This window comes from Triturus cristatus, chromosome 12, assembly GCF_964204655.1.
Source record: "Triturus cristatus chromosome 12, aTriCri1.1, whole genome shotgun sequence".
In the NCBI taxonomy this organism is placed as follows: domain Eukaryota; kingdom Metazoa; phylum Chordata; class Amphibia; order Caudata; family Salamandridae; genus Triturus; species Triturus cristatus.
The window spans coordinates 22837944-22864339 of NC_140595.1; the positions used below are offsets into that span (position 1 = coordinate 22837944).

Here is a 26396-nt window from a genome sequence, read left to right on the forward strand (position 1 = left end):
AACAAGTAGGTTTTGCATCATATTGCCGTTGCATTTATATAGTGTCTCATTCTACTTACCAGCTGCTAAAGGGCATTGGTTTAGAAGGCAATGGTGTGCCTGGCTCTTTGGTGCACCTTTCAGTTATGTAGAGTATGCAGAATGGGCGTAATTTGCTTTCAAGTATTTATGTGAAATTTGGACATTATGCGAAATTACACATAATTATGTGGAATGTTATTCCGTCATTTAGCGCTATATTTTAGCATGAACCGCATCTGTGCATCAATTTTAGATCGCATACTTGTTTTTTTTACTGCAAATTATGCTCATCACACACATTTTTTTAAATACACACTACGTGAAACTCATGAAATTATGCGAATTATTCTGGCGAAATTTAAATGTCACCCATGGCTACTTTTATGGTCGCTGGTGTTTGATCGGATACGTCGGTTCCTTTACAGAGTCTATACTGTTTTCAGTTCCTTCCTTAGGTCCCACGGATGAACCTGCCACTACCTTAATTCTGCAGGGCGGATTTAGTTTAGCACCAACTTGTCTCGGCTCCAGCGGATTATCAAAAACATCAACATTTATAGAAAAGAAATGATAAAATGAAATGTTATATCTGTGCTCCGCACCGGAGTAAAATGCATTGCAGATGCTGTCGCTAGAATGTAAAAAAGTCAATGTGTATTGTGCTTCAAATGTTTGTAACTGTGTGCTAAAAGTGTTGCCAAAAAGTAACTGCACAATCGTATATGCAAAATTTTCTTTATAAAGTTCTTTTTAGACATAGTCACGTTCATGCACTTTGTTCCTTCTCGAATCACTTAATCGCCACGCTGTTGAGTGTGTGTACTTTGTATGTTGTACGTTTGAACTATATATAATATGAGATTCACCCGAGTGAGGCTTGTGAGGATATCAATCTTCGCAAAGTGAAACCCAGGAGTTATTATTCCGTATTGGCTTCGCTCTTCCTGGCATTTTGGTGCCGTGACTGGTGCGTTTATTGTGATCAGTTGAAACCGGTGGCCAAAACATGGCGTTCAGTATCCCACAATCATACTTCTAATTTGCTCGGCCAGTTACTAGGACTACACATTTACTATATATCAAAGGAGTACTGGAAATGTATTTAATATCCATATCAGTGTTATAGCCATAAAAAGATTTAAAAAAAGAAACATTGGTGTGAATTGAAAATGGTGGTGGTGGTTAAGATCTGTGTCTTAAACTTCGACTCCACTTGACGAGAGCCATTCCTGGTCACTAATGGCAAAGCCTTTAAGGTTTCCTCTGTCTGCCCATCAAACAAGGGACAGCCAATCAGTAGGCCTTAGGACCAGCAGAGGAAGTTTGACACGGGTGATTTCCTGATATACTAACTTAGAATACCGAGGCGCTCGGACCTCGCTCTCTGCTGATATCCATAGGAGTGGAATACCCGTCTGTCGAAGGGCGCGGATGATTCCATGATTGAAGGCTGGAGGTGGTGTGGTTCAAGGAAAGACTTGTGTAAGATGTACCGCGAAAACTCACCTCACCCGGACTCTTCGTCTTCCTCTATTGTCAGAACACCACCATATCTGTAACTTAATGTACATATCTTGTGATTAGCAGAGTGCCTGATGTAGCGGTGAATAGTAATGGAAAACCCTCAAGTTCCCGTTGGAAGTGCTAAATGGGGAAAAGAATCCACTGGTGGAGAGTTGACCTTCCTGGGGATACAGCGGTGGAGGACAATTTGCCGATTGATGATCGATTCTCCTGCGGAAGAGTTTTCATGACCACCCAGCTGGACATGAGATCCTATAAGTTTGTAGTATTTGGTAACCTCATTCTTACATTTGGCACTTTGTGGTTCTAAAGGTTTTTGTAAAGAAAAATAACTCCTCAGAGAATTCAGTTACAACCAAAGAGAACATTTCACGAAATAAAGTATTTTAGTAAAACCTTTGTGAGGAAACCACAAACCACAAATGACTTTACATAAAATCTTTATTGTGCACCACAAAGGATTAAATATTTACAAGTCAAATTTCTTCAGTAGCCTTTTACTGTTATCAGGATAAGTTACATCGGCTAACAGAGGAATGCACAGCCTCGTCACTACAAAGAACATGGTGTTTATTTGTAAAACAAAATCCACAGCAGGGTCAAAATATTTACAAGTCATATTACCTGCATTTGCACCTCAATAAAATTACGTTTGCTGTGGGTCTTCTACAGGTGATCAACAAAATTGCACCATAAAAAGTGTAACTGAAAGATGCGTCACCATAGAACAAAGATCAGAGACAACAGATATCAGGTTTATTAACAAAAAGTGAGAACAAAGAATGCAAAAGATGCGATTGTGTGTTCTAGGTTTACTTTACAAGGAGACCTTAGATAAAATATTTAGGGATTTTTCTGTGTCTATTTGTGGTACGTGTGCTTAAAGACACACTCCGCAAACATCAAGGTGTCTCCTCCAGCACTTCACAAGCTCCACCATCTTCTGAAAGATTTTAAATCATGAGGGGAAATCTGGCAAAAGTACGTTTTGGTGGACAAATTCTAAGACCTGCCTCTATTTGAACGGTTCTCTGGCTAAAATAACATATTTGCTGTGAATTATTCTGCGACAACTCCTTTTGTGAAAAAATGTGTCCCACAAGCAAAGGTTTGTGGAGCTGATGAATGTTTACAAGCTTCACAAAGTGCAAAATGTGTGTATCCCTCTCTAATGAACTAATGCTCCATGAACTAACAAATTAAACCCAGACCTATTGACTTTTCCAATGCTTGTTTAAGATAGTGGAGATTACCTTGCTTTCCCCCTCTTTGGTATACAGGGAAGCAGTGAGTGAGTGAGAAAGAGTTAAACACATTGTCCAGTACCACACAATGCATTTTTAAATGTTGACAATGGGATTACAGTGCAGGTGTTCTGGTTCCATAGTTCACCCCCTGAGGGCTAGACTATATTTCTTCCAAAAGAAAGCACAAATGTGGCTAATTTAATTCAGATTTTGCTTGAAGCTCCAAATATCTTTACTGCTACAAGAAACTGGCTTCATTCTACATGGAGAAATCAGCTTCGTGTGTCAACATAACAGGCACTGATGTTGCAAACACAGCTAAATGTACAGCACGAACTCCGCAAAAAGACATAGAAATACACACCATAATGATGTATTATAAAAGAAGAACACATTTTAAGGAAAGAAATTGGTTCAACTGGGTCTTGAGGTTAAGGTATTTTGTACCTCTGTGTTCTCAAATTCTGCCATACATTAGACTGATGTCAGTACTTATTGTGCAGAGTTTGTACCTGACTGTGCTGAGAAATATTGTAACAACATTATTTAGAGGCCTGCTGAGGATGGGGAGCATGTATATGAGAAACAAGACGTATGTACTAGATTGACTAAATAGCATTCGGACAATGGAGGCAAAATGTTAAATCATGAGGACATGCCGTCAACCATGAGAGTCAATGGGAAAATCTGCGGAGAGCAGCTAGATATAAATACCTCCTGTAAAAGAATTTCACAGTCAGCACTAGAGTACAGAGAAGGCTTGGTGTGATGTACAAGTACTTGGGAACTCTGCAGTTGTAGATCTGTACATTGAGCAGTTGCGTAGAAGTGGGTTTGGCCTACATATGTTCCATCTTGCTTGTCTCTCAGATTTCCTGTTGCGTGCCAATTTCCAAATAAGAGTAGTGCCCTCTCCAAGCAATATTCTGTTTATTGTCTTGGCTTCTATGAAGGCTGTGGCGTCTCAGAGTCCAGAAGGGAGACGCCCACTAAGAGGAACTGGAGACTTGGAATATTCCGTATAACCCAGGCTAACAATCGGTGTCAGCGGTGGGATCTTGTTGACCTTACTCATAGATGGCACATCCTTCAGGAGAAGTAAAACGAGGAACGACGCACGCAAGTTCTCAAGTCTGTGTCCCAGATGAGTCTCTCTTGGGAGCTTCCTGTTGAGTCAAACACATTTTTCTCCTGCGATAAGATTGTTTAATTGGCCCCTGAGGTGGGAAAGAAAAGCCACAGAATTAAACATGGCCAGTAGATTCTGTAAACAATGCATGTGTCATAAAGGATGTTACAAATTGCGTCTGGTTTTGCGTAAATTGTTTTTCATTGTTTTCAAGTGGTCTTCAGGATGTGTTTCCCCGTCCCACCCCTCCTAGATTTTCCACCAACCGTCTGAATCTTGGACGCTGGACCTCATGTCCTCTAACTTTTGACTTTCTGAAAAGAACGGAAAGTAACTGAGAGGACCATGACGTGTGTAGAGTTATATATAGAATAGAAAGAAAAAAACGGTCAAAACATTACCCCTTCTCAATTTCACTCTACTCAAAGTGACTCCATAGTGCAGGTGCCAGAATGGAAGAAGCACCTAGGGAAGGGCGACAGCAAAGCCTTCACACGCGATGTTGGGCAAATTGGGAAACTTGGCTTTGTCAAAGGATCACAGAGCCCCAACAACAGTGCTGTTTCCCAGCCGCAGGATTACCTACCCATGAAAGGCATGGCATGCGACTGGGTGGGGATGGGGTGACATGTCCTGGGACATGCATTCGCGTTAGGGAGATCTGGGCCACTGAGACCTTGGTGTGGAGTGTGGGAGGAATTCCAGAGGCAGGTGAGGAGGTGTTGGAAATGGGAAAAATAACAGCTTACCCACTGCCTCTCTTAACAGGGGGGAAAAACTTCCTGTTGCTGCATTGGGCCAATGAAACTTCCATGCTTTAAAAAACAAACTTTGTAAGCATCACACTTCATAAACCTCAGTAAGTTTATTTTTAATGCATTTGAAGTTGCAAGTTGAAGGCTTCACAACATTGCACACTTTTGAGAAACATTAATCCTTCCTTAAAAAAAACGAAACTCTGCTCATGACCGGTTTTGTACACGTAAATCTTAGAAATCATATTATTGTCATGGCTTCAATAAATATGAAAATAATTTAAACTGTGAAGAAAGACATGAACAAGTCCCACCACTCCAACTAGCTGCCATTCCACACATTCATCAGCCTTTCTCCAAAGCATAGATGCTCGCAAACATTTCCCCGGGTGCCACAAAGTACTGTCTGTGGCATGCCCGAGGGCCGCACCTATGCCGACAGGGCGAGAGTCGAGGTAATGTAAGGTGGGCATAAGGAGATGAGAGGCAGATGCATGGTGTGGACAACAAACCTGAGCCACGTGACTTCTGTCCGCCACCAACGCTCTATTCTCAAGCACCAAGAATTAAAGTCAAAGCATTAACTTCTAATGTAAAATGTGAAAGCGGACAAGATAATCATCTGGTGGCGGAATTGCAAAATGTGAAACCAGAAAACCCTTATTTATGCCAGTTTCACAGCTTTCTGAACGGTCCTGATCCATCAAGTGAACAGCAGCCCAGAACTGCTGGTCACCAGCGGACCGCAATTATAGTTCAGGAGGGCCGCATGGGGCCCCCGGGCCGTACTTTGAGTGTCCCTTCTCCAAAGAAATCTATCATTTCACATCTCACCCGTCTGATGTTTTTATACCCATTATCAATTTATAAGTAAATATTGCGTCTCCCGCCTCTAGTGTGGTTGTACAAATTAGTTATTTAAATAACTTTCTCATGCTCCCCACACTTGTAGGGTGTTTATTAAACCCCTTGGATATTAAAACGCCTTCTCATGTCTCCCACTTCTAGTAGGTTATGTCCCACCAATATTTAATTGTCTCTTATCACACCTCCCTCCTCTGACAAGTGTATACCTATGAGTTATTTCAGTCTACCTCAGGTCTCCATCTTGTAAGGTACTTTTTACCCATGAAATATTTAAATACCTGTCCCATGTCTGTTGCTCCCAGTGTGTTTATACCCGAGAGATATAAATGTCTATCTCATGCCCTTCTCTCCATTTGTTTATACCCAATATATTTAAATGCCTCTAATCACAGCTGCCTGCTCTAACGTGTCTGTCTGTAAGTTTTTTTTAAAGTCTATTTCATGCCTCTGATTCCCATTCCTACAATCTCTACTCCTGACGCATTTAGGTGCCTCTTACCACAGCTTCCTTCTCTAATGAGTTTGTATCTGTAAATGTCCATCTCGTGTCTTCCTCCAGTATATATACACAATGGATTACCTAACTGTGTGTCTTACTTCTCCTGAACTTTGAGATACTCAAACATTTGTTTCATCCTATGGGTCCTCTCTAAACCGTGCAAGAATGGTTGTATATCCAAGGATGAAAGTTATTCCTAGTTGAGGAGAGTTTCTGCCCCTACACTAGCTATGGCGAGGCTGCCAGTTGGTGGCGGCTGGTAGTTGGTTGCAGAGGGAGGCTTGTTAGAAGTTCTTGTGCGGCTTGGGTCAAAAACGTATTGTGGGGCCCTATCGGATCTTCTTTCGTTCTTACCACGTGCAATGAGCACTTGTTTCCAAGTACTAAGAAGAAAATGTTCAGGGAAAGAAAAAACATGGCGTCTGATACCGTCTAGTGGTATGGGATATGTAAGCTGCTTCATTGCTAATGGGGCTTACGTTCAATAAAAAATATATATAAATACATTTTGCTAAAGGATCACGGGGTCATTGATAGAGTAAAGCTTTGGGCATCGTGCCATCCTCTCCTCCTGCCCTTGTGACTGTCATGGGTTCAGGCATGTTTTTTTTATCCGGCAACCTGTGTGAGGACTCTGTTGATTCTCGGACAAAATCGTGATTGGTCACTCGTAACATGGCCATTCTTTTCCCTCTGGTGTTCATGTAGTGTGTGCTGTCCCTGTCCTTGAACAGCCTCTGCCTGCAGTTCAGAGACCACATTTTAACTTTGAGTTGCTTTTGAGCTCCTACTCGATAGATCACTACACCGGAGCATCAAGAGACGCCTTGAGATAGAGCAGGACCCATTAACCTCTTCCCTTCCCGCGGACATGAGCAGGTCCTGAAAGATCTGCCAGCCGCCTGAACGAAGGCCAGTGTAGGAAGAACTGACCCTAAACACATCCTAGACCCTCTGGTGTCCTCAATCCTTTGCCATCTTTTCCCCGGTGAAAGCGAGGAGGACGTTCTGTGGATTCAGTGGAAGCCACCCAAACCTCAAAGTGACGACCTCTTCCCCAGCTGTCAGATTCAAAATTCATATACCTTCCGATAATTGAACAAGACGTGTTCATGCACCCTTCAGGGCATTGAACGAGACGTGTTCATCCACCCTTCAGGTCACTGAACGAGGCGGGTTCATCCACCCTTCAGGGCATTGAGCGAGACGTGTTCATCCACCCTTCAGGGCATTGAACGAGACGTGTTCATCCACCCTTTAGGGCATTGAACGAGACATGTTCATCCACCCTTCAGGTCACTGAACGAGGCGGGTTCATCCACCCTTCAGGGCATTGAGCGAGACGTGTTCATCCACCATCAGGGCATTGAACAAGACGTGTTCATCCACCCTTCTGGGCATTGAACGAGACGTGTTCATGCACCCTTCAGGGCATTGAACGAGACGTGTTCATCCACCCTTCAGGGCATTGAACGAGACGTGTTCATCCACCCTTCAGGTCACTGAACGAGGCGGGTTCATCCACCCTTCAGGGCATTGAGCGAGACGTGTTCATCCACCCTCAGGGCATTGAACGAGACGTGTTCATCAACCCTTCATGGCATTAAACGAGACGTGTTCATCCTCCCTTCAGGGCATTGAACGAGACGTGTTCATCCACCCTTCAGGTCACTGAAAAGGACATGTTCACCCAACCTGGACATAGAACAGAAGACAAACCCTTAGTGGAGTCCCAGACTCTTATCTGCAACGGTGAGGAATGGCACCACCAGTGAGGCGAGAGCGATACCAATCCATCCCAATAACCGAAGTGTTCGCTGTAGAAATAAAGGAAAAAAAAAACCACAATATGTTTCTCAGGGCTCTCCCTATGGTTTCTTCCCCTCTTACCTTCAGTATGAGCCCGGGTTCCTGGATTTGTCTCCCAAAAGCTTGTTTATTTGATCACCCAAATCATTTAGGTTCACACTGCCTAAAAAAAACAAATCAGAAAATATTAAGAACAGATATAAGCTTGGTTGGGAGGGTGGGAGTTGTGCTGCAAGCATTTACCAGTACATGCCTTGAATATTGGGTCACCTGCCCCATTCAAACCCTCCTGATACACACTTTCTTCATGTCCATCACTTCGCACAATAAGCCACCCATACACAGGATGTCTTGTGTTCTCCGACTGTGCTAATGGTGCGTCGACTGATGCACACAGAGAATTTACCACAGCTGAGTTTGCAAAGAGCATATACAGTGGGTACAAAAAAACAGGTTCTTAAAGTTACTGAGGGGTGGATTGACCTTTATGCATACTCAGATTTTCCAATAGAGTTGTCACGGAAAGGCATGTAGGGACGCCCACCATCTCACAAGTGACGTTTCTACTCCACCCCCATACCAAGAGGTCTACCCATAGGCTTACCACCTACTGCTTGCTGTTGTGCAGTTATCTGACCCTGTTGCAGGTTGTAGTTTGTGGCTGTGTCTGTTCCCAGGGCTACTTGTCAGAAGAACTGCCCTCCTCAGGAGGGTTTAAAGACATTTGGGGTCGAAGTTAATCTCTGAAATGTGGCATCACATGTGGATTTTCATGCGGCATCTTTGTCGATGGTGGCCGGAGTGTTAGGAATGAATAAACTTCCCTGAACCTAGCATGTTGACACCCAACTGGGTATCGACATTGGTTTAGGAGGGCACCTAACCACACTGCACAATCAAGCCTGACCCCAGTGGCCGGGGGTCGGCTGCCTTGGTGAGTGAAGGGCCCGTCACAGGCAGACCCAGGCCAGATACTGTCCCTCGTTTATCCAGGGTTAAGGAAAAGGACAGGGTCCAGGGCAGCGGGCAGGGTTATTAGGTTGTAGAAGGTTTAGGGTTAGATTTAGGGATGGGGTTCGGTTTAGAGTGAGGAATAGGTTTAGGGTTAAGAGTAAGGGATATGGTCGGTGAAAGAGAAGGGGTTTGTGAGAAGTGTGGGATTAAAGTGAGCCAGTGTTCGGTTTAGAGAGAGGGTTAAGTTAGCATCAAGGGTTAGGACAAGAGACAGGAGTTTGTGGGAGGTTTAGGAATATTGTCGTAGCTGGTGTTGGTTTCAGAGGGCATGGTTGAAGGGTTAGTGTCAAGGGTTAGGGCAAGAGACGGGGGCAAGGGATGAGGGTTGAAGCCAAGAATGCGGTTGTGTTCAGATGTGGGGCTCGGGACCAGTGGTAGCAGGATCCAAGGAAGGGCCTGAGTTATGCAGGGGCAAAGCCTGTTGTCCGAGTTAGGAATGAGTGCAATGGTTAGGGTCACATATAAGGGGCTGTGGACCTCTTATCAGAAGGTCCCAAAAAGAGAATGCCCCCATTTATCCAGGAGCGCGTGTCACAGGCTGGCTGCGAACAAGTACTTAAAAGTCCACCTCAAGCACTGGTGCTTTGTCTGCATTGTGGCATGAAGAGGACAGATGTTGTAGGCGCGGATATGACCAGGGCAGAGCATGTGTGACAATAAAGACCAGGAGCCTACAGATGTGCCAGTAAAGGTCAGGAAAATGCATAAGTGCTTAGAAGAAACAAGCATTTCAGCCATCACTGATTTGTATACTTATTGTGCCGCCGTAAGTGGGACGTGTACGCCCAAACATGGGCCCCGTGCACACTGTGTCACTGATGAGCCCATAACTAGGGCAAAACCTGTCTTGGGCTGCTTGAGTTCTGGTTCAGGGAGGGCCTGGCGTGGCAGTTCGGGCTGGACTGTTCCTATAGGTGCAAGGTAAAGACTGATTTGCGTATAGCTGGGTCCAAACGGAGGTGGCATGGAGGGCAAATCAACAATAGATTGTGATGCTGCTGGGGTAATTTCCAGTGGCTGAGATTAATTCAAGCATTCCATCCATCACTGTTTTGTGTACTTATTTCGAAAAAACAGGTCAGCACAAACTCAGAGGTGGAGTTTTGAGCGGGTTGATATGCAGTGACCTGAGATAACTTTAGCATATTAGACCCTGTGGATCTGCATGGGAGGCTCATGTTGTGGTGTGTTGTGTTGTAAGGTGTAGTAGTTGTAAACAGAAGTATTGAAACTCAAATAGAACACAAAGGCCTAATTCCAGGCATTCAAATGATATCCCAAAATAGGCCCTGTTAGCAGAGTTGGTTTCTTGTGTAGTCATCGTAGCATGGAATCCGTGAGGCAGGAACCAGTGTTTTCACATGTTAGTGATGCCGTACTGTGGCAACAACGTGGAACTTGACCTTTGCACTGTAGTAATAAATGGGTGAATGCATGTTTATTAGTACGGTTGCTCTAAACTCGGTGTTTTTGAGCCACATTTATTTTCACGGCCTTGCTAACTGCAATACCACCGAGGACCAAGACAGTCCCACTTAAAACCAGGGCAGGACAGCCGAACCACCAGGGAGGGACAGCCGAACCACCAGGGAGGGACAGCCGAACCACCAGGGAGGGACAGCCGAACCACCAGGGAGGGACAGCCGAACCACCAGGGAGGGACAGCCGAACCATCAGGGCAGTACCATGTGCTGGTAACAGCTGGTTCTTCCAAGTTTATGTGCTTTTGAGGATGCAGGTCACTGCCAATATCATGCCCACATGGTTTGAGTTGCAAGCACTACGGTTAGGGCGGGCGCGCGGGAGCAGGCACTGACTGCCAGAATTCACCTCACAGGCGTGCAGATTGCGCAGTAAGGTAGATGCAAACACTTACCGGCTGGCTTCATGCCTGTTCCTGTGCCGAACTGTGGGAGAGAGCAAGAGACGCATCAGAAAAGTACAAACGTGGAGCAAAGAGCAACTGCAAAAAACATTGGGGTCTTAACAGCGGTATTTGAACCCTTCGTTGTAATAATCATTGATACAGCGCATACTGCCTACGTAGCAAGTTTTTAAAATCAAATCTTTGTTACTGGTGTTCAAAGTCAGAAGGGATCGTGAGGTGCGCCCAATTCAGCTCATATCGGTCTGAGGTTAAGGTTTCACAGAATTGGCAATTTTTTACTTGACTATGTTTATTGGAAAAAACCTCTGCCATAAACTGGTTAATGTTGTTTTTAACAACAAAATATGGACTTCCCGGGGAAGGAAGTGTTTCTTTCATCAGGCAGTCGCACAAAGGTGGGAATACTTATATGGTATTTCTTTTTAGAAATTACTACGTTTTGAAACTTTTACATTAGATTGTGTAACTTTAAAATCCAGATTTGTGAAGTTTTTTTCTTTTTTTTAATAAAAAAATTATATTCTGTTTTGCTTTAAATAGTTTCTGTGTGCAGCAAAAGATACCGGACTACTACTTGTGTACAGGAGGACACTCTGCTACACCACAACTTCTGATCAGAAATACGTTTTGACACCTGTAAGAAGAGCTTCTTAACTGAGCTGATTTATGACACTCTAGAATGCTCATGTAGGGTGAATTTTGCCTACCAGTTTTGTATACAGTTAAATAGGTGTACGCTTAGTGCGCGGACACACGCACACTTCCTCTCCACTCTCCCCGGTTTTGCACCAACTTTTGTACTAACATGTAAGTGATGGAGGTGAATGGTGTGCTTTTTGAAGTGGCCAGTATGTGCAAATTTGTATCTTCAGTTTTGTGACTAAAGAATACACAACTTTTATTATTTCACCACTAAAATCAATCGGCATCTTAGATTAGTGGGGCGACCCAGTGTCTATATATTGGCAAACTTTTCCCCCTAATCTAAAGTGCCAAGAACTGTCTGCAGGTTAACTGGCACTTAAAGGCTTAGAATCTTAAAGGCAGGCGCATCTTCAAAGTCAAAAGTATAAAATCATAAAATTTATAAAAGTCAAAAGTTTAAAGTGTATTACGATAATAATTTTCATTAATTACAAGGTGTGCGGAACGAGACCGAAACGTGTGTACTTGTGAAATTTGATCCAGACAATTTAGTCTAAATTTGTTCGGAAATGAGTCCTGCGTAAACCTTCTGCACAAATATACCATACATTGTTGGCTAATTCACTGTGTTAAAATCCAGAAACAAGGTCCAAAAATGCATATTTTGTGACAGTTTCATGAATTTGGTGAACAGTGACAACGATTAAAAAAAAAAGTCTAAAATATGGCAAAATTCTAAAATGAAAAGGCCAATGTGTCTCTAACTAAACTTCAATTGGCATGTGGTTTTTTTTTTAAAGATTTTGTAAAAATCTCTGTCTTTGCTTTTTCGTGATTGTTCTTTATGGTTTTTTTTGTCGTTTCTTGCTTCCCAATATTTTTGTATGTCTGCTTTTTGAAATGTGTATGTCTTTAATTGGCTGTAGCTTGGTGGAACATGGTTTAATAATGTGTTAGATATTCTAATTTTCCCAACTATCTCTAATGGATTGTGAATTTATTTTTACATTGACAACTTGTAGACCGTCTTACTGATAAACTTTACTCTTTTACGTTGTTATTATTGGGTATAAATAAACTTTTAGAAATGTAGGCATGTATTTGCCCTATATGTAGTCCCACTGAAATTATACAGCAAAGAAAGACAGAATTATTGGCCAGGGCAGACTACATTAGGCGACAAATAAAGGCAAGATCTGTGGCTTAATGTGAAACATTTTGTGCCAATGCTATCTCGCCATATAGCCATTTTAACACACAATAATACTGTCTGGGAGGGCGTTTTGCACCCTAAGTACCACTTTGAGACCCGAATGCAGCACTCGCGGCGATCAGTTTACCCGAGTTAAAAAAGTTTTTTGAATTAGCAAATTATACGGCACATGGTGGATTATGTGGCAATCTCAGTAAATGCTGAAAACACGGCAGCCACATAATTGCATAATTCTAGTGAATCCATCCCATGGAACACTGAAGTAAGTCTCTAGATTGTATAAGAGATGCACATGAAGAGCGGTCAGCATTTTTGCGTGTCTCAATGTCAGATGTTTTTCTTAGACAGGTGGTGTGGATTTTAAAAGGTTTGTTCCTAAACCGGATTTTGTTTCTCCTGTACTTGCCCAAATTATTAAGAAAATCAGAGCTTGTTTAAACTCCTTCCTTCAAAATGGATGGATCATTTTCACCATTAAGAACATCCTTAATCCCAGTGTGGTCTGGATACATATGCAGTTTAATAAAGTTTGGAAGTTCGGTGCATCCCTAACTACGGTGCTAGCTTGGAAATACCCGAGAACCCTTCCGCAAGACCAAGCCAACTAGGAAATATCTGAAAATTTGACCCAAAGACCAGGCCGGCTCGAAAATACATAAAAAACGGTCCCAAAGACCAGGACAGCTCGGAAAAACCTGAAAACCCATCCCAAAGCCCAGACTAGCTCAGAGATACCCGATTACCGGTCTGCAAGACCAGGCCAGCGTGGAAATACCCATACTGCAGCTCATCCAATGCTAAACAGGCCTCGGTCCCTGCACGAACACTTCCGGGAGGCTTCGCTACAGCCACCGCTAGCATTCCGCAGTTTACTTTCGTGATCTTAAGGTTCCAAAATACGTAAATTGCCAGAATTATATAATAGCCATTAATTATGGGAGCTAATTCGCTCCACTTTACCAAATTAACTCCAGCAAATCAAACATCGGAAAAGTAAACTGCAATTCGCGTAGAAAATATTAGAATGTATTAAGTGTATAATAAATTGATTGTCCGGATTCGTAGTTTTTACATATTTAATTATTCTACCAATAAATTCACTATCAATTTAGGGGTTTTGTTTTAGCACTGGATATGCGTTCCCCCGTCAGCTTCCTAGCATTTAGAATGAGAGGGCACATGTCGAGGGCTTTCTCAACCCAACTCGTTCGAGTATCTTTAAATTTGCTCTTTGTCAATGTGGCAGTGTCCCACAATGGTCTCTCTCGTAGGACTGTGCTGTTTAAAATTAACTTCAAGGAGCTATTCAGTGTAGAGATCTTTACAAACAAAAAACAGTTATTTTTACTCAGGCCTACATCTCTCACAATCAGCAAGAACAGGCATTCTAGAATGTTTGTCTGATGACGTCTGCTTGGGTTTCTAGATCTATTGTGACATCATTCACCCATGACCACTTTATGTCACTCTAGTCTAAAGAGGACTCTGTTAAATGACAAACTTGTTAACTCAACAATCAATTTATATCAATAAAAAAGCAAGTGTATTTGTGCTCCATGAATGGGTTGTTCGGGTCACCTACCGGGATCTTGGTGCAGCGCTCTGCCTCCCTGGTCTTAGTAGACAGATGCATCTGGGTTGCTTGTAGCGCCTGGCCCGTCTCAGCAAAGCGCTTCCCCAGGTCCTCCTTCTCTCGCTTCAGACCCTCCTTCTCCTTGTAGATGATGGACATCTCGGCATCGCACATGGCCTGCTGCCGCTGGGTCGCCGCCTTCATCTCCAGCCCCATGGACTCCTTGGTCCTCCGGCATTCTTCCAGTTGGTTTGTGGCCTGTGCCTGCTGTGTCCTGAGCAGGCTGTTGTCTGCTAAGACAGAGGACACCTGACGGTTGAGTCGTTCCACCGAGTCTTTCACAATGTTGTTGATCTCGGCGGAGAGAAGCTTGCAGTCCTGGCCGAGCGGGTTAAAATGTTGACCAACGCTAGTGCGAGATTCGAAGGGAGACGAGGCCTGGTTGGGCATGGCCTTCTGCAAAGCTGCGTTAAAGTTACTCTCCAACTGCCTCAGCTCCTCCTGGAACCGGTCATCAATGGCCGAGCAGGAGGCCTTGAACTGGTTGAGTTGGTCTGAGAGGGATCTCTTATCTTCCCGCAACGCAATCATTTGCTTGTGGAAGTTTTCGCGCTCCGCCACCGCTGAATCTGCTGTCTGCACCAGTGCTTGTTTGCCTGTGGTGCAGTTGTGAATTGCAGCAAGCTGGTTCGTCTCCAAGCGATGCCTCTCCTCCCTCAGCTGCAACTTCTCAGCTAGACGTGCAAGAAAGAAGGGTCAGGGTTAGCGGAAGAAAAACTCATCCTTTTTATTACCAACTAAGAGAATTGTTTGATGCGGACTACTTTTCATGCTCTCAGGCGCTCAAAGTTTGGGGTCTATTGAAAAGGACTACGCTTTCCTATAGGAAGGCAAAGAGGTTTGCCTTGGATCACACAATGTGTCTATAGCCTGGAACTCACCCAGCATACACGGCTGTAACTTTAGTCATTGACCACTGTTGTTGCACAAGAAGACAAGGCAGGTGTTGTGTTGGGCGTAGATGCATGGTGTGACAACCTGGAAGCAGGAGGAAAAACACTGGCATGCTGGGAGCTCTTGATCACAGTGGAGTAGTGCTCGGCCAACAATGGCTGATAAACGCCTTCTCCATCACTCTGCGTTTCCTCTCCGTTTCATTTTCTACCCTTATTGGAGAGAAAATTGCATTTTATCACCCTCCCTCGTTATATAACATGGGGAGAGGGCTTTAAACGACTGGATACCCCAAGAAGGAAGTGCTATAATGCTATTAGGACATTCCACACACTGTGGGTAGAATGTTCTAAATTAAACAAGGAGAAACACAAACATATTAAAATGTTAATGCAGGGGGCCTATAACAGATATTACCGGCCCTCTTCCGCTCGGTTGTCTTCAATGGAGCTCCCATCATTCCAATGCTATAAGACTGATTCTGGGTCTTTTCTGATACTTGAGACAGTGATGGGCAGGGTTTACTACTGGGTCACCCCAGAATAAAGCCTGAATAAGTAGTTGTGTCCTCGTCCACTGTCGCACAAACGCAAGCTCCGAGAATTAACAGACTCCTCCTGGGCCAACCTCCGCACTGCGTGCGGTAACACAATTGGCCTTACTCGCCAGCTCCATTTTAACGAGGAATAGTCTCTACTCAATCTGCAGGGAGAGATTTTCTGCAGAGAACACACAATTGTCAGCTACTGGCTGATTGTGTTGGTTGGAGAATTTCCCATGGATTTAGGTTATTTTGCAATTCCTGCAAATGTTGGACTTTTAGGAAATTTGCTGCAATTGATTCTGAAAGGAAGGGCGAATGACTGAGGCTGAGAAGTGGAGACACGGCGGCTAATGTGGCCTCGGACAAACTATTGGCGCAGATAGAGCTACGGATTTTGTAATAAAAGGCGGAGATAAGTTGAGAGCCTGGACCGAGTGACGAGAGGAGCCTGAAGAGGAAATCTTTGTAGGGAGGTCTCCTCTCCCACGTCCCCATGGAATAAAGCTTAATATCGGATGGCTTGATGTTGCAAGCTCTCGGATGGGAACCAACGATGCAAACTGGAACTGACGCGTAACTGTAGGAGATGGTCGTATGTCAGTTGACTGTGTACAAAAATATTGTCCTGCAAAAATTATCTAATCCATAATATTGGCTACCACAGTATCGTCAAGGTAGGTGCGTACACACGGCTAGAGATGTCCTACACGTCGCTCTTCACCGATATACCTTGAAGATGGTTAGATCACCAAAGTACGTTTAAGGAGTTAAGAATAGTAAGCTCTACTTATCTCTATGTACAGACCTCATGATATTGTTGTAATCCATACTTTGCCAATTTTATTTTCACAGAAAGATATTGAATATGCGATATTAGGGAAGGATACAGTGTGGAGGGGCAGAGAACCTAAGACACAGGAGATGAGGAAACGTATGCGGCAGAAACAAAGAGGGTTTGAGGAGAGATGTAGTGAAGGAATTAGAGTCCTCACATATTTCCATTAGCTTCCTTCCAAAACATTTTTGAATGGAATAAGTGTGCTTGGCGACCTTGGTTTCAATGCTTTTAGCATTAAATATAGGAAAATTGAGATAGATTTTCACTGACGTTTCTGCAGATTTCGGAGATTGTCACGTTTGATTATACCTTTTTTTCTGGTAAGAAATGTGAAAATATATAAAAAAATGTTCATGTATTTTTCTAAAGATCTGGATTACTTCTAGTCTCAACTTTCGCAGTGGTTTAACTCCTCAAAAGTACAAATTGGTTTACAGGGCGAAAAGGATTCTGGGTGACTGGGGTCCGATCTGTAGGGGTACGGTTTTATCAATGGGCAGCAAGCATCTTTATTCTGGGAGCCCAGGGCCATAAGATGCATATATTGACGAGCCCTCTCCGCCACTCCACCGTATGATACTCTTAGACGATGTCGTGAGGCTCACCGCCTGCCGCTGGATGTAAACAGCGGTTTACCCTTTACCACTTAGGTTCTACTACACTGGGTTAAGCCGTGCTAGACTTTTAGGATCTTTGTGGTGGGCGGAGAGCTTCCTAGGGGCCCACTCCATTGTGCATAAAAATATGCAATACCAAAAAAGTAGATTTAAGAAACTTCTGTTGAAAAAGTCGAGTTAAGAAAGTCATATTTATTGAAACACAAATAGGTAAACAAGTACTCCTCGCTAGATTTGTAACCAGACGTATGCTAATACTTAAAATACCCCCCATCTGTTACTCCCACGCTTAACATTAACTCCAGCCCTTACCCCTACCTGTTACACCCTCAACAAACGTAATCGTAACTATAGACTTTTTTCCTTTTACTCCACGTTGTTCCCATTTTACAAGGGTGGGGAGACGGGGTAACCACCATACTGCTGTCCGCGTTTCCTTTTCCTTTCCACCGTGCTTACTCTATGACCAAACTCCCTACCTCACTTACCGTTAATTCATCCCTTACCTTTACCAACATCCTAACACTAACCTTTCCCCCCCACACACCATTGCTTTATGCAACCTGTACCCTACACCTAAAGTTAACCAAACCCTACTATTACCCTAACCTTCAAACTTTCCTTCCCCTTCCCACTATGCCATCCTTATGCCAACAACTAAACTGACTGTAGTAGGGAATATTGAAACCGAACATTGTTACAACATCGATGGACCAAATATCTAAAGATACGTCCACAGGGAGAGGCAAGGATGTACTATTCTCAAGTCTACGTACCCTAAAAATATATATCTCCTAGGTATGTATATGTAGCGTCGGCAATATTCTGTCCCCTAGAAATTCGGGTTTGATATTCCCAGCCTACACCAACTAAACCGATCATCATTTTTCAGCCAATTCCTTACCACAACCCTTACTAGAAAGAATCCAAACACAAACCCTTAGTCTAACCACAACCACCTTTTCCTGCATCACCCTTTACACCCTCCTTTACCCATAATCCATCCATGGTCCAAGTTCCAAAGTTAATCTACCCCTTACTCTTTTTCTATCCCTGTTACCCCAATCCTTACCCCAACACCTCCTATACCCTAGACCTAACTTCTACAATGTACCTAACACAATCACTCGCACCAGACCTTGCTCAAGCATAACCTACCCCGAAAAATACCCTGCACATAACTGCCACTAACCCTAAACTTCCTCTCGACCTCCTCAGTTCTCGCCCCTAAACATACCCAGGCATGTTTTACATCTTTTTTCGATTTAAAAAAAAAAATATATATATTTCACAGTTCTTTTTCTAATTTTTGTCTCCATTTTATTTTTATTCTTCTTTATTAAATGTTGTTTTTATTCTGCTGAAAGCCCCAACCTTATTCCATCTCCGGCCACGAGGCTTTTCACAGCCCTGAAATAAGGATCTGTCAGAGTCTCTCTTACCGCTGCATGTCAGGTTCAGCTCCTTCATCTGTTGTTCGCACTTGGTTGCTATATTTATTGCATTTCTGCAATTCATCGTAAGCATTCGGTGTTGAAACTGCGAATTGGGACAACAGGGGAAGAAAAAGTTTGGTGAGAAACCTAAACAAAGTGACAGCAAACATTAGGCTTGTGATAGGTAAATATTTAGTATTTTATTTTAGAATACACATTGCCCCAGCATGTGCAGTGATAATGCCAGACCAGAATACACATTGCCCCAGCATGTAAAGTTCTAATGCCAGACCAGAATATACATTGCCCCAGCATGTGAAGGTCTAATGCCAGACCAGAATACAGATTGCTCTAGCATGTGAAGGTCTAATGCCAGACCAGAATACACATTGCCCTAGCATGTGAAGGTCTAATGCCAGACCAGAATACACATTGCCCTAGCATGTGAAGATCTAATGCCAGACCAGAATACAGATTGCTCTAGCACGGGAAGGTCTAATGCCAGACCAGAATACACATTGCCCTAGCATGTGAAGATCTAATGCCAGACCAGAATACAGATTGCTCTAGCACGGGAAGGTCTAATGCCAGACCAGAATACACATTGCCCTAGCATGTGAAGATCTAATGCCAGACCAGAATACAGATTGCTCTAGCACGGGAAGGTCTAATGCCAGACCAGAATACACATTGCCCTAGCATGTGAAGTTCTAATGGTAGACCAATATCAACATTCCAGTAGTATATAACGTAACATTGCCACCACACAGTGTACCCATAATACCTCACCATGCAAAGCACTGTTCATACCCACTTCGTTCCCACAATGCCTCAGTGTTAAATGCTCCATGCTTATGCCAGTTCTACATTGCCCTGGTATTACTAGGGCAGGCCAGGATTCCTTCTCTAAGTATTTGGTGGTGGTTCAGCAGGTGAGGCTGGTAGCGGGGTGTTGATGAAACTTTTAGGGTTTCGCTGCTGTCTGTCATCCTCATATTCCGGTGTCACTGCTGTTGGGCAGAAGACACTGCTGTCCCGCAGAGGGTTTATGCTGTTCCTGGGTAGGTATGCCAGGCTGTGGTGAGGCAGCCAACACTTTCCCTGGCAGAGACTTCCAGCCCTGGTGCTCAGAGCCAGACTGAACCCCAAAATAAGTCCTGGCAAAAATGTTTAAAACCTGCACAAGACTTAGCCAAGGGGCATAGGTGGGTCATGCAGAGTGGCAAGTCTGGTACCGGTGGTACCTGGTTGTTATGGCAGGGTGGTCTCTGAGGCTGGGAGGGAGCCCTCCCTCAGGGCGAGAATAACACCACCACCGGCTCAAATTAAGCACTGCACACACTGAAGATGCGAGTCTGTGGGTAGCCCACCCCCCCACCTGATGATTGGCAGCACCCATGACAATGTGTGCTGTCCCGCTACAAAGACAACACTGGGTCCTGTGGCTCAGGGCCCGAATGCGTCCACTGCAGGGATCAGTGTCCCTCGGTCCCAGGTTCAAATGCCATTAAGGCCTTCATCCTGTCGATGTCGATAAAGAGTACTCTTGAGTTGCGTAACAATAAAGAGCCGTCATCCAGAGTACCTTTACATGGCATCTTGCTGGCTTTTAAGTATGTATGTATATATATATATATATATAAGCTCGGTGAATAAACATGGAGGCGATACACCTTAAGTGACTGCTGTGCCGCTTTTCTTTGTGCCTCATAGCAGGAGGTTAGAGTTTGAAATAAATAAGTTTTATATATATATATATATATATATATATATATATAAAATGCAGCTATTTATATATTTGTTTATATCTATATAGATCCTGCTCATCTTAACCGGATAAGACGAGCAGGATCTATTACGAACCCGCACCCATCTTAGGTGAACCCGTTCAAGTGGTCGGTCGTCTTTCCTATTTTTTTAAAAGGCCTTCCACCTCACTCCTGGGAGGTGGAACGTCAGTTCAAGAACCCTAAATTTAGGGCCTTGTTATTCAGAAGGGTAGATCACATCCTTTGTCTGACCATTGAAGGTCATTACATATAGATTTCTACCCCTCGGTCCTGACGAAGTGTCGCTCTATCTTGGAGCACTAATACACGAAACATGTTGACACAAGTCAACTAAAGGCTACCTCAATACCTTTACTCATTAACGTAGCCTCACTGACTTTTAATTAGCCCCAACCTTGAACACTTAAAGAGAATCAACAAGGTTAGGGCTTATTTTAAATCACTTTCCGCACATATCAGAAGACATTGTTTTCTAATAGCCCCACACACCTCACTCACAAAAGGGCGTTTCTCAGATCAGAAGATCTCCGATAAAGATGCCACCAGGCCCGTTGGACATTGCAGCGCCGGTCCGACGAGGAGCGCCCAATGATGAAGCATGACACCCTAACAGGTGTGCGAGGGCATTATGATCTGAACTTCAGATCTCCCCAGATACCATTTATAATCGTGTAGAAAGCCATTGATACTCTCTACTTAGGCCCCAAGAGAGGAACTGTTCCCTTCTGATGTATATTGGTCCGTCTGGAACGCAACTGGTGCTCATGGAAAGCGCTCCGATTCCTTTGAGTCGAGTTCGCGCTAAATAAGTCCCCCCCCCCCCAAAAACAAAACCTATAAATATCTATGTATTTAAGTTATATATGTACATGTGTGTGCGTGTGTTTTAAATGGAGGCCCCCACACCCGTATTATTTATGAATAATATCACCCTCTTTTTCGGGGATAAATGCCCCATCTCAGAGCCAGGCTCACACTGCTCACGAGAGCCAGGCTTTCAAAAGGCTCACCAGTGAAAGCTTCACTCCTAGTGCTCACCGGTGAAAGCTTCACTCCTAGTGCTCACCGGTGAAAGCTTCACTCATAGTGTTCAGCTTCACTCCTAGTGCTCACCGGTGAAAGCTTCACTCCTAAGCTTCACTCATAGTGTTCACCGGTGAAAGCTTCACTCCTAGTGTTCACCGGTGAAAGCTTCACTCCTAGTGCTCACCGGTGAAAGCTTCACTCCTAGTGCTCACCGGTGAAAGCTTCACTCATAGTGTTCACCGGTGAAAGCTTCACTCCTAGTGCTCACCGGTGAAAGCTTCACTCCTAGTGCTCACCGGTGAAAGCTTCACTCCTAGTGCTCACCGGTGAAAGCTTCACTCCTAGTGCTCACCGGTGAAAGCTTCACTCCTAGTGCTCACCGGTGAAAGCTTCACTCATAGTGTTCAGCTTCACTCCTAGTGCTCACCGGTGAAAGCTTCACTCCTAGTGCTCACCGGTGAAAGCTTCACTCCTAGTGCTCACCGGTGAAAGCTTCACTCATAGTGTTCAGCTTCACTCCTAGTGCTCACCGGTGAAAGCTTCACTCCTAGTGCTCACCGGTGAAAGCTTCACTCCTAGTGCTCACCGGTGAAAGCTTCACTCCTAGTGCTCACCGGTGATAGCTTCACTCATAGTGTTCAGCTTCACTCCTAGTGCTCACCGGTGAAAGCTTCACTCCTAGTGCTCACCGGTGAAAGCTTCACTCATAGTGTTCAGCTTCACTCCTAGTGCTCACCGGTGAAAGCTTCACTCCTAGTGCTCACCGGTGAAAGCTTCACTCCTAGTGCTCACCGGTGAAAGCTTCACTCCTAGTGCTCACCGGTGAAAGCTTCACTCCTAGTGCTCACCGGTGAAAGCTTCACGCCTAGTGCTCACCGGTGAAAGCTTCACTCCTAGTGCTCACCGGTGAAAGCTTCACTCATAGTGTTCAGCTTCACTCCTAGTGCTCACCGGTGAAAGCTTCACTCCTAGTGCTCACCGGTGAAAGCTTCACTCCTAGTGCTCACCGGTGAAAGCTTCACTCCTAGTGCTCACCGGTGAAAGCTTCACTCATAGTGTTCAGCTTCACTCCTAGTGCTCACCGGTGAAAGCTTCACTCGTAAGTGTTCACCAGTGCCTGCCTTTCACACTGCTCACATGCAGACATACTTTGAGACTGCTCATCACGGATTGCCTTTCACAATGCTCACCAGAGCATGACTCTTGATTCATCAGCTACAGGCTCATATGCTGCTGGCCGGAGCATCACACATGCTGCTCACCAGTGACAGCTTTTCCCACCGCTCACCTGCGCCAGCTGCGCAACGCCCATTGGGCTCACAGGGCTTCAGCCCCCCCCCCCCCCCCTCGTGTGTGTCAGCCCGGGCTGAGACAGCTTCCCGGGCACATGCAGCCGCACCCGAGCACTTCACAGGTCTTTAAAAGACAATTTGCTTGTTAATGAGGCTTTGTTTGTCACCCCTTCTTAGCGCCCCTGCAGCTCCACTCTGCATATTGCTTGAAGAATTCCCCCCCCCCCCGAAATGTGGCTCTAGCTGCGCCTCTGCCAGCAGCTCACCTCGCTCACTAAATGAAGCTCCGACAGCGCTCACCAGTTCTAGCTCCTGACACCGCTCACTGGTGATAGTCACAGACTGCTCCTCTGTGCCAGCTGCTCTCACTAGTGACAGCCTCAGTTTGCCCACCAGAGCCAGCCCCTCATGCTGCTCCCCGGCGATAGCCCCCCACGCTGCCCGTCAGGGCAAGCCTCTCTGCTCAGCCATCATAGCCACTCACAAGGCTCCTCAGGGACAGCTTTTCGCCTTGTTCACTAGCGCCAGCTTCGTACACTGCTCACCTCCGATAGCTTCTCACAGTGGACCCCACTGGCAACCTCACACTGCTCACCAGGGATACCGGCTCACTGCGCAGGCCGGACAACCTCTCACATAGCTCACCAGTGCACTCGCCTGACCTCTCGCACTGCTCACCAGTGATAGCTTCTCACCCCTCACAACAGTGACAACCTCTCACACTGCTCCCCAGTGATAGCTTCGCACACTGCACACTCCTGACAACATGTCACATCCCTGACAACATGTCACATCCCTGACAACATGTCACATCCCTGACAACATGTCACATCCCTGACAACATGTCACATCCCTCACCAGTGATAGCTTCGCTTGCTGCACACCACTCACAACCTCTCACATCCCTCACCAGTGACAGCTTCTCACACCGCACACCACTTTCAAATTTATACCACACACCACTGACAACCTCTCATAAATGCTCTCAGCTGAAAATCAGCGATGTTTCAGGTAAAGCATATTCTAATGTATAAATTGCACCGTGCATATAATTATTAACATGATATACCATTATTATACATTGCATAGGCAAATGAATTAGCGCACAAACAATATATAAATCGTCCGCCATCATGGGAATATTTACAGGTAAATAAATTGTGCCGCCAAACTTCTTATCCTGTAATGCCTAAAAATTGAAAACCAAAATAAGTTGATTATATTAAAAGAACATGCTGCTGAACGTCACTGCATTCGCCAAATGAAGACAGTCTGACCTATGCTGCGAGACCAAAATTAACCTCTGCCGTGACGCAGATATCTCGCTCAAAACACCCAAACACCGAGAGGCACAGGGACAGGGTGACAGCAGCTGCATCCCAGCAACACACAAAGAGTGTGAACTCTCGACAGAGCCACATGACACCCCTGCACTGGGGTACACCGACCCCCCAACACCACACCACTCCGGCCCATGACCTGTCCGAGGCCACGCTCCCCTCGAGCTCATGTCCCCTCCCCAGGCTTCAGGAGTACCACAGGCCCACCACTCGCCTCCAAAGGCTGACAGTTTCCACAGACCCCCCTCTCCTGCAAAGACTACCAGTGAGAGACTACCAGTTTCCACAGACCCCCTCTCTCCTGCAAAGACTACCAGTTTCCACAGACCCCCTCTCTCCTGCAAAGACTACCAGTTTCCACAGACCCCCTCTCTCCTGCAAAGACTACCAGTTTCCACAGACCCCCTCTCTCCTGCAAAGACTACCAGTTTCCACAGACCCCCTCTCTCCTGCAAAGACTACCAGTTTCCACAGACCCATCTCTCCTGCAAAGACTACCAGTTTCCACAGACCCCCTCTCCTCCAAAGACTACCAGTTTCCACAGACCCCCCCCGCTCCTTCAAAGACTACCAGTTTCCACAGACCGCCTCTCCTCTGTGGACCACTTTCCCCAAATTTCCATATCTCTTGACCAAGAACACCTCTCCGCTCGACCATGAATCCTCCACCTGCCACCGCTCCTTTGCTGACCACCAATCTCTTCCACAGACCACCTCTCTGCCAGAAGATCAATCCTCCACATATCGCCTCTCCTTCACTGACCATCTCTCTGTTCCACAGACCACCTCTCCACCAGACCATCAATCCTTCACGCACTGCCTCTTCTCCACTGACATCTCTCCTCCCCAGACCACCTATCTCACAGAGAATGCCTCCTCTCCTCCACAGAGGAACTCTTTTCCACACACCAACTCTCGACCACACACCACCTCTCCTAAGTGAACCACTTCACCCAAAGTTCCAATATCTTTTGACCAAGTCCACCTCTCTGCCAGACCACCAATCCCCCACATACCTCAGACCATTTCCCATCCACACACCACCTCTCTGCTAGACCAAATTCACCTACCTACCACTAGTGGCGTAACGCAAAATTGTGAGGCCCCTCTGAGGAACGTGAAAAGGGGCTCCTAGGCGCCAATATCTCACAGATGTACATTGGCCTTGAGCTGAAGGAGGGCCCCCTGAAAGGTTTAGGGTCCCCATGCACCGCAGGGGGTGCAGGGACCCGTGTTAAACGCACCTGCAAACCACCTCTCTCTCCTCTACTCAGCCTCTTCTCCTCACACCACCATTCTTCCCCGAGAGCACCTCCCCTCTAGCACAGGTCCCTACTTCACAGACCACCCTCCACCCATTAATCCCCTACCCTCATACTCCATTTCCACCTACATGACTGTATTGAGCCTTTACAGCAGGGGTCTTCAAAGTCGGTCCTGGGGGCCGGATTCCATGCCAGATTTTTAAGATAACTACATTAATCTAAATGGGGATGATCAAAACATCTGGCATGGATCCGTGCTCCCCCGACCGACTTTGGAGACCCCTGCTTGACAGGAGCCCTCGTGCCGCCCTGGGCGCCCCGGGCCGTCGCCAAGACTCACGTTCTCATTGCGCAGGAACGTGTTGCTCTGGTTCAGCGCCGCCATGTGGCGCAGCGCCATCTGGTGGAGCAGCCGGGCCTGCTCCGCGTCCCGCGCCGTGGCGTTCAGCAGCCGCGAGACGTTGGCCTTCTGGGCCTTGAGGTCCAGGATCTGCCGGTTCATGTCGTGCACGCTGCGCTCCTTCTCCTGCAGGTGCGACTCGTTGCTGATCTGCGGGTTCCCGTAGACCATGAAGAGCACCAGGCCGAGGATGATGAGGGACTGGATGAGCGAGGTGAAGAGGAAGAAGTACTTCAGGTAAGACCAGCAGCCCTTCTGCTTCGAGTGCAGGCTGTCCTTGTACTCCAGCCCGAACTTGGACATGTAGGGGCTCTTGTCCATGGTGCCCCGGGGCTTCTGGGCGCTCCGGGCCTGTCTCCTGCGCGCTCTGAGCTCTCTCTTGCGCGCCCTGTACTCTCAGTCCCTGCTCACGCGCGCACTGACCTCCCTCCCGTAGGGGCCGATGGGTTTATGCTCGGGGTGTGGCCAGTGTTGACAGCCCTCCCCTTCTGCCCCAGCCCGGGTGTTTACATTGGTGGACGGGGTGCATCCTCGCACCCTTGGCTCCTTCCTGCGCAGCCGGATGCCCCTGAAGCCGGAGGGTCGGCCTGGCTCCCGGAGGAAGGGACATTGTTAAGGAGTTGATGTGTCAGACACATGATCTTCGCGCTGTGCCAAGAGCCCTCCGTTCTTCAGCCCTTCTCTCAGCGCTCGGAGTGAGAGTGAACGTG

The 26396-nt window shown here is 45.8% G+C and overlaps 1 protein-coding gene across 1 annotated transcript; it reads right to left on the reverse strand.

The window, feature by feature from the left end:
* Positions 1 to 1968: 1968 nt before the first annotated feature.
* On the reverse strand, positions 1969 to 26144 carry PLVAP (plasmalemma vesicle associated protein). Its single transcript, XM_085638878.1, has 6 exons — positions 25627 to 26144; positions 18580 to 18676; positions 14194 to 14918; positions 10742 to 10772; positions 7933 to 8014; positions 1969 to 4009 (listed from the first exon to the last, which is right to left on the reverse strand). The coding sequence occupies exons 1-5, from the start codon at positions 26005 to 26007 to the stop codon at positions 7935 to 7937; spliced, it is 1314 nt and encodes a 437-aa protein (XP_085495004.1). The 5' UTR covers positions 26008 to 26144; the 3' UTR covers positions 1969 to 4009; positions 7933 to 7934.
* Positions 26145 to 26396: the final 252 nt, after the last annotated feature.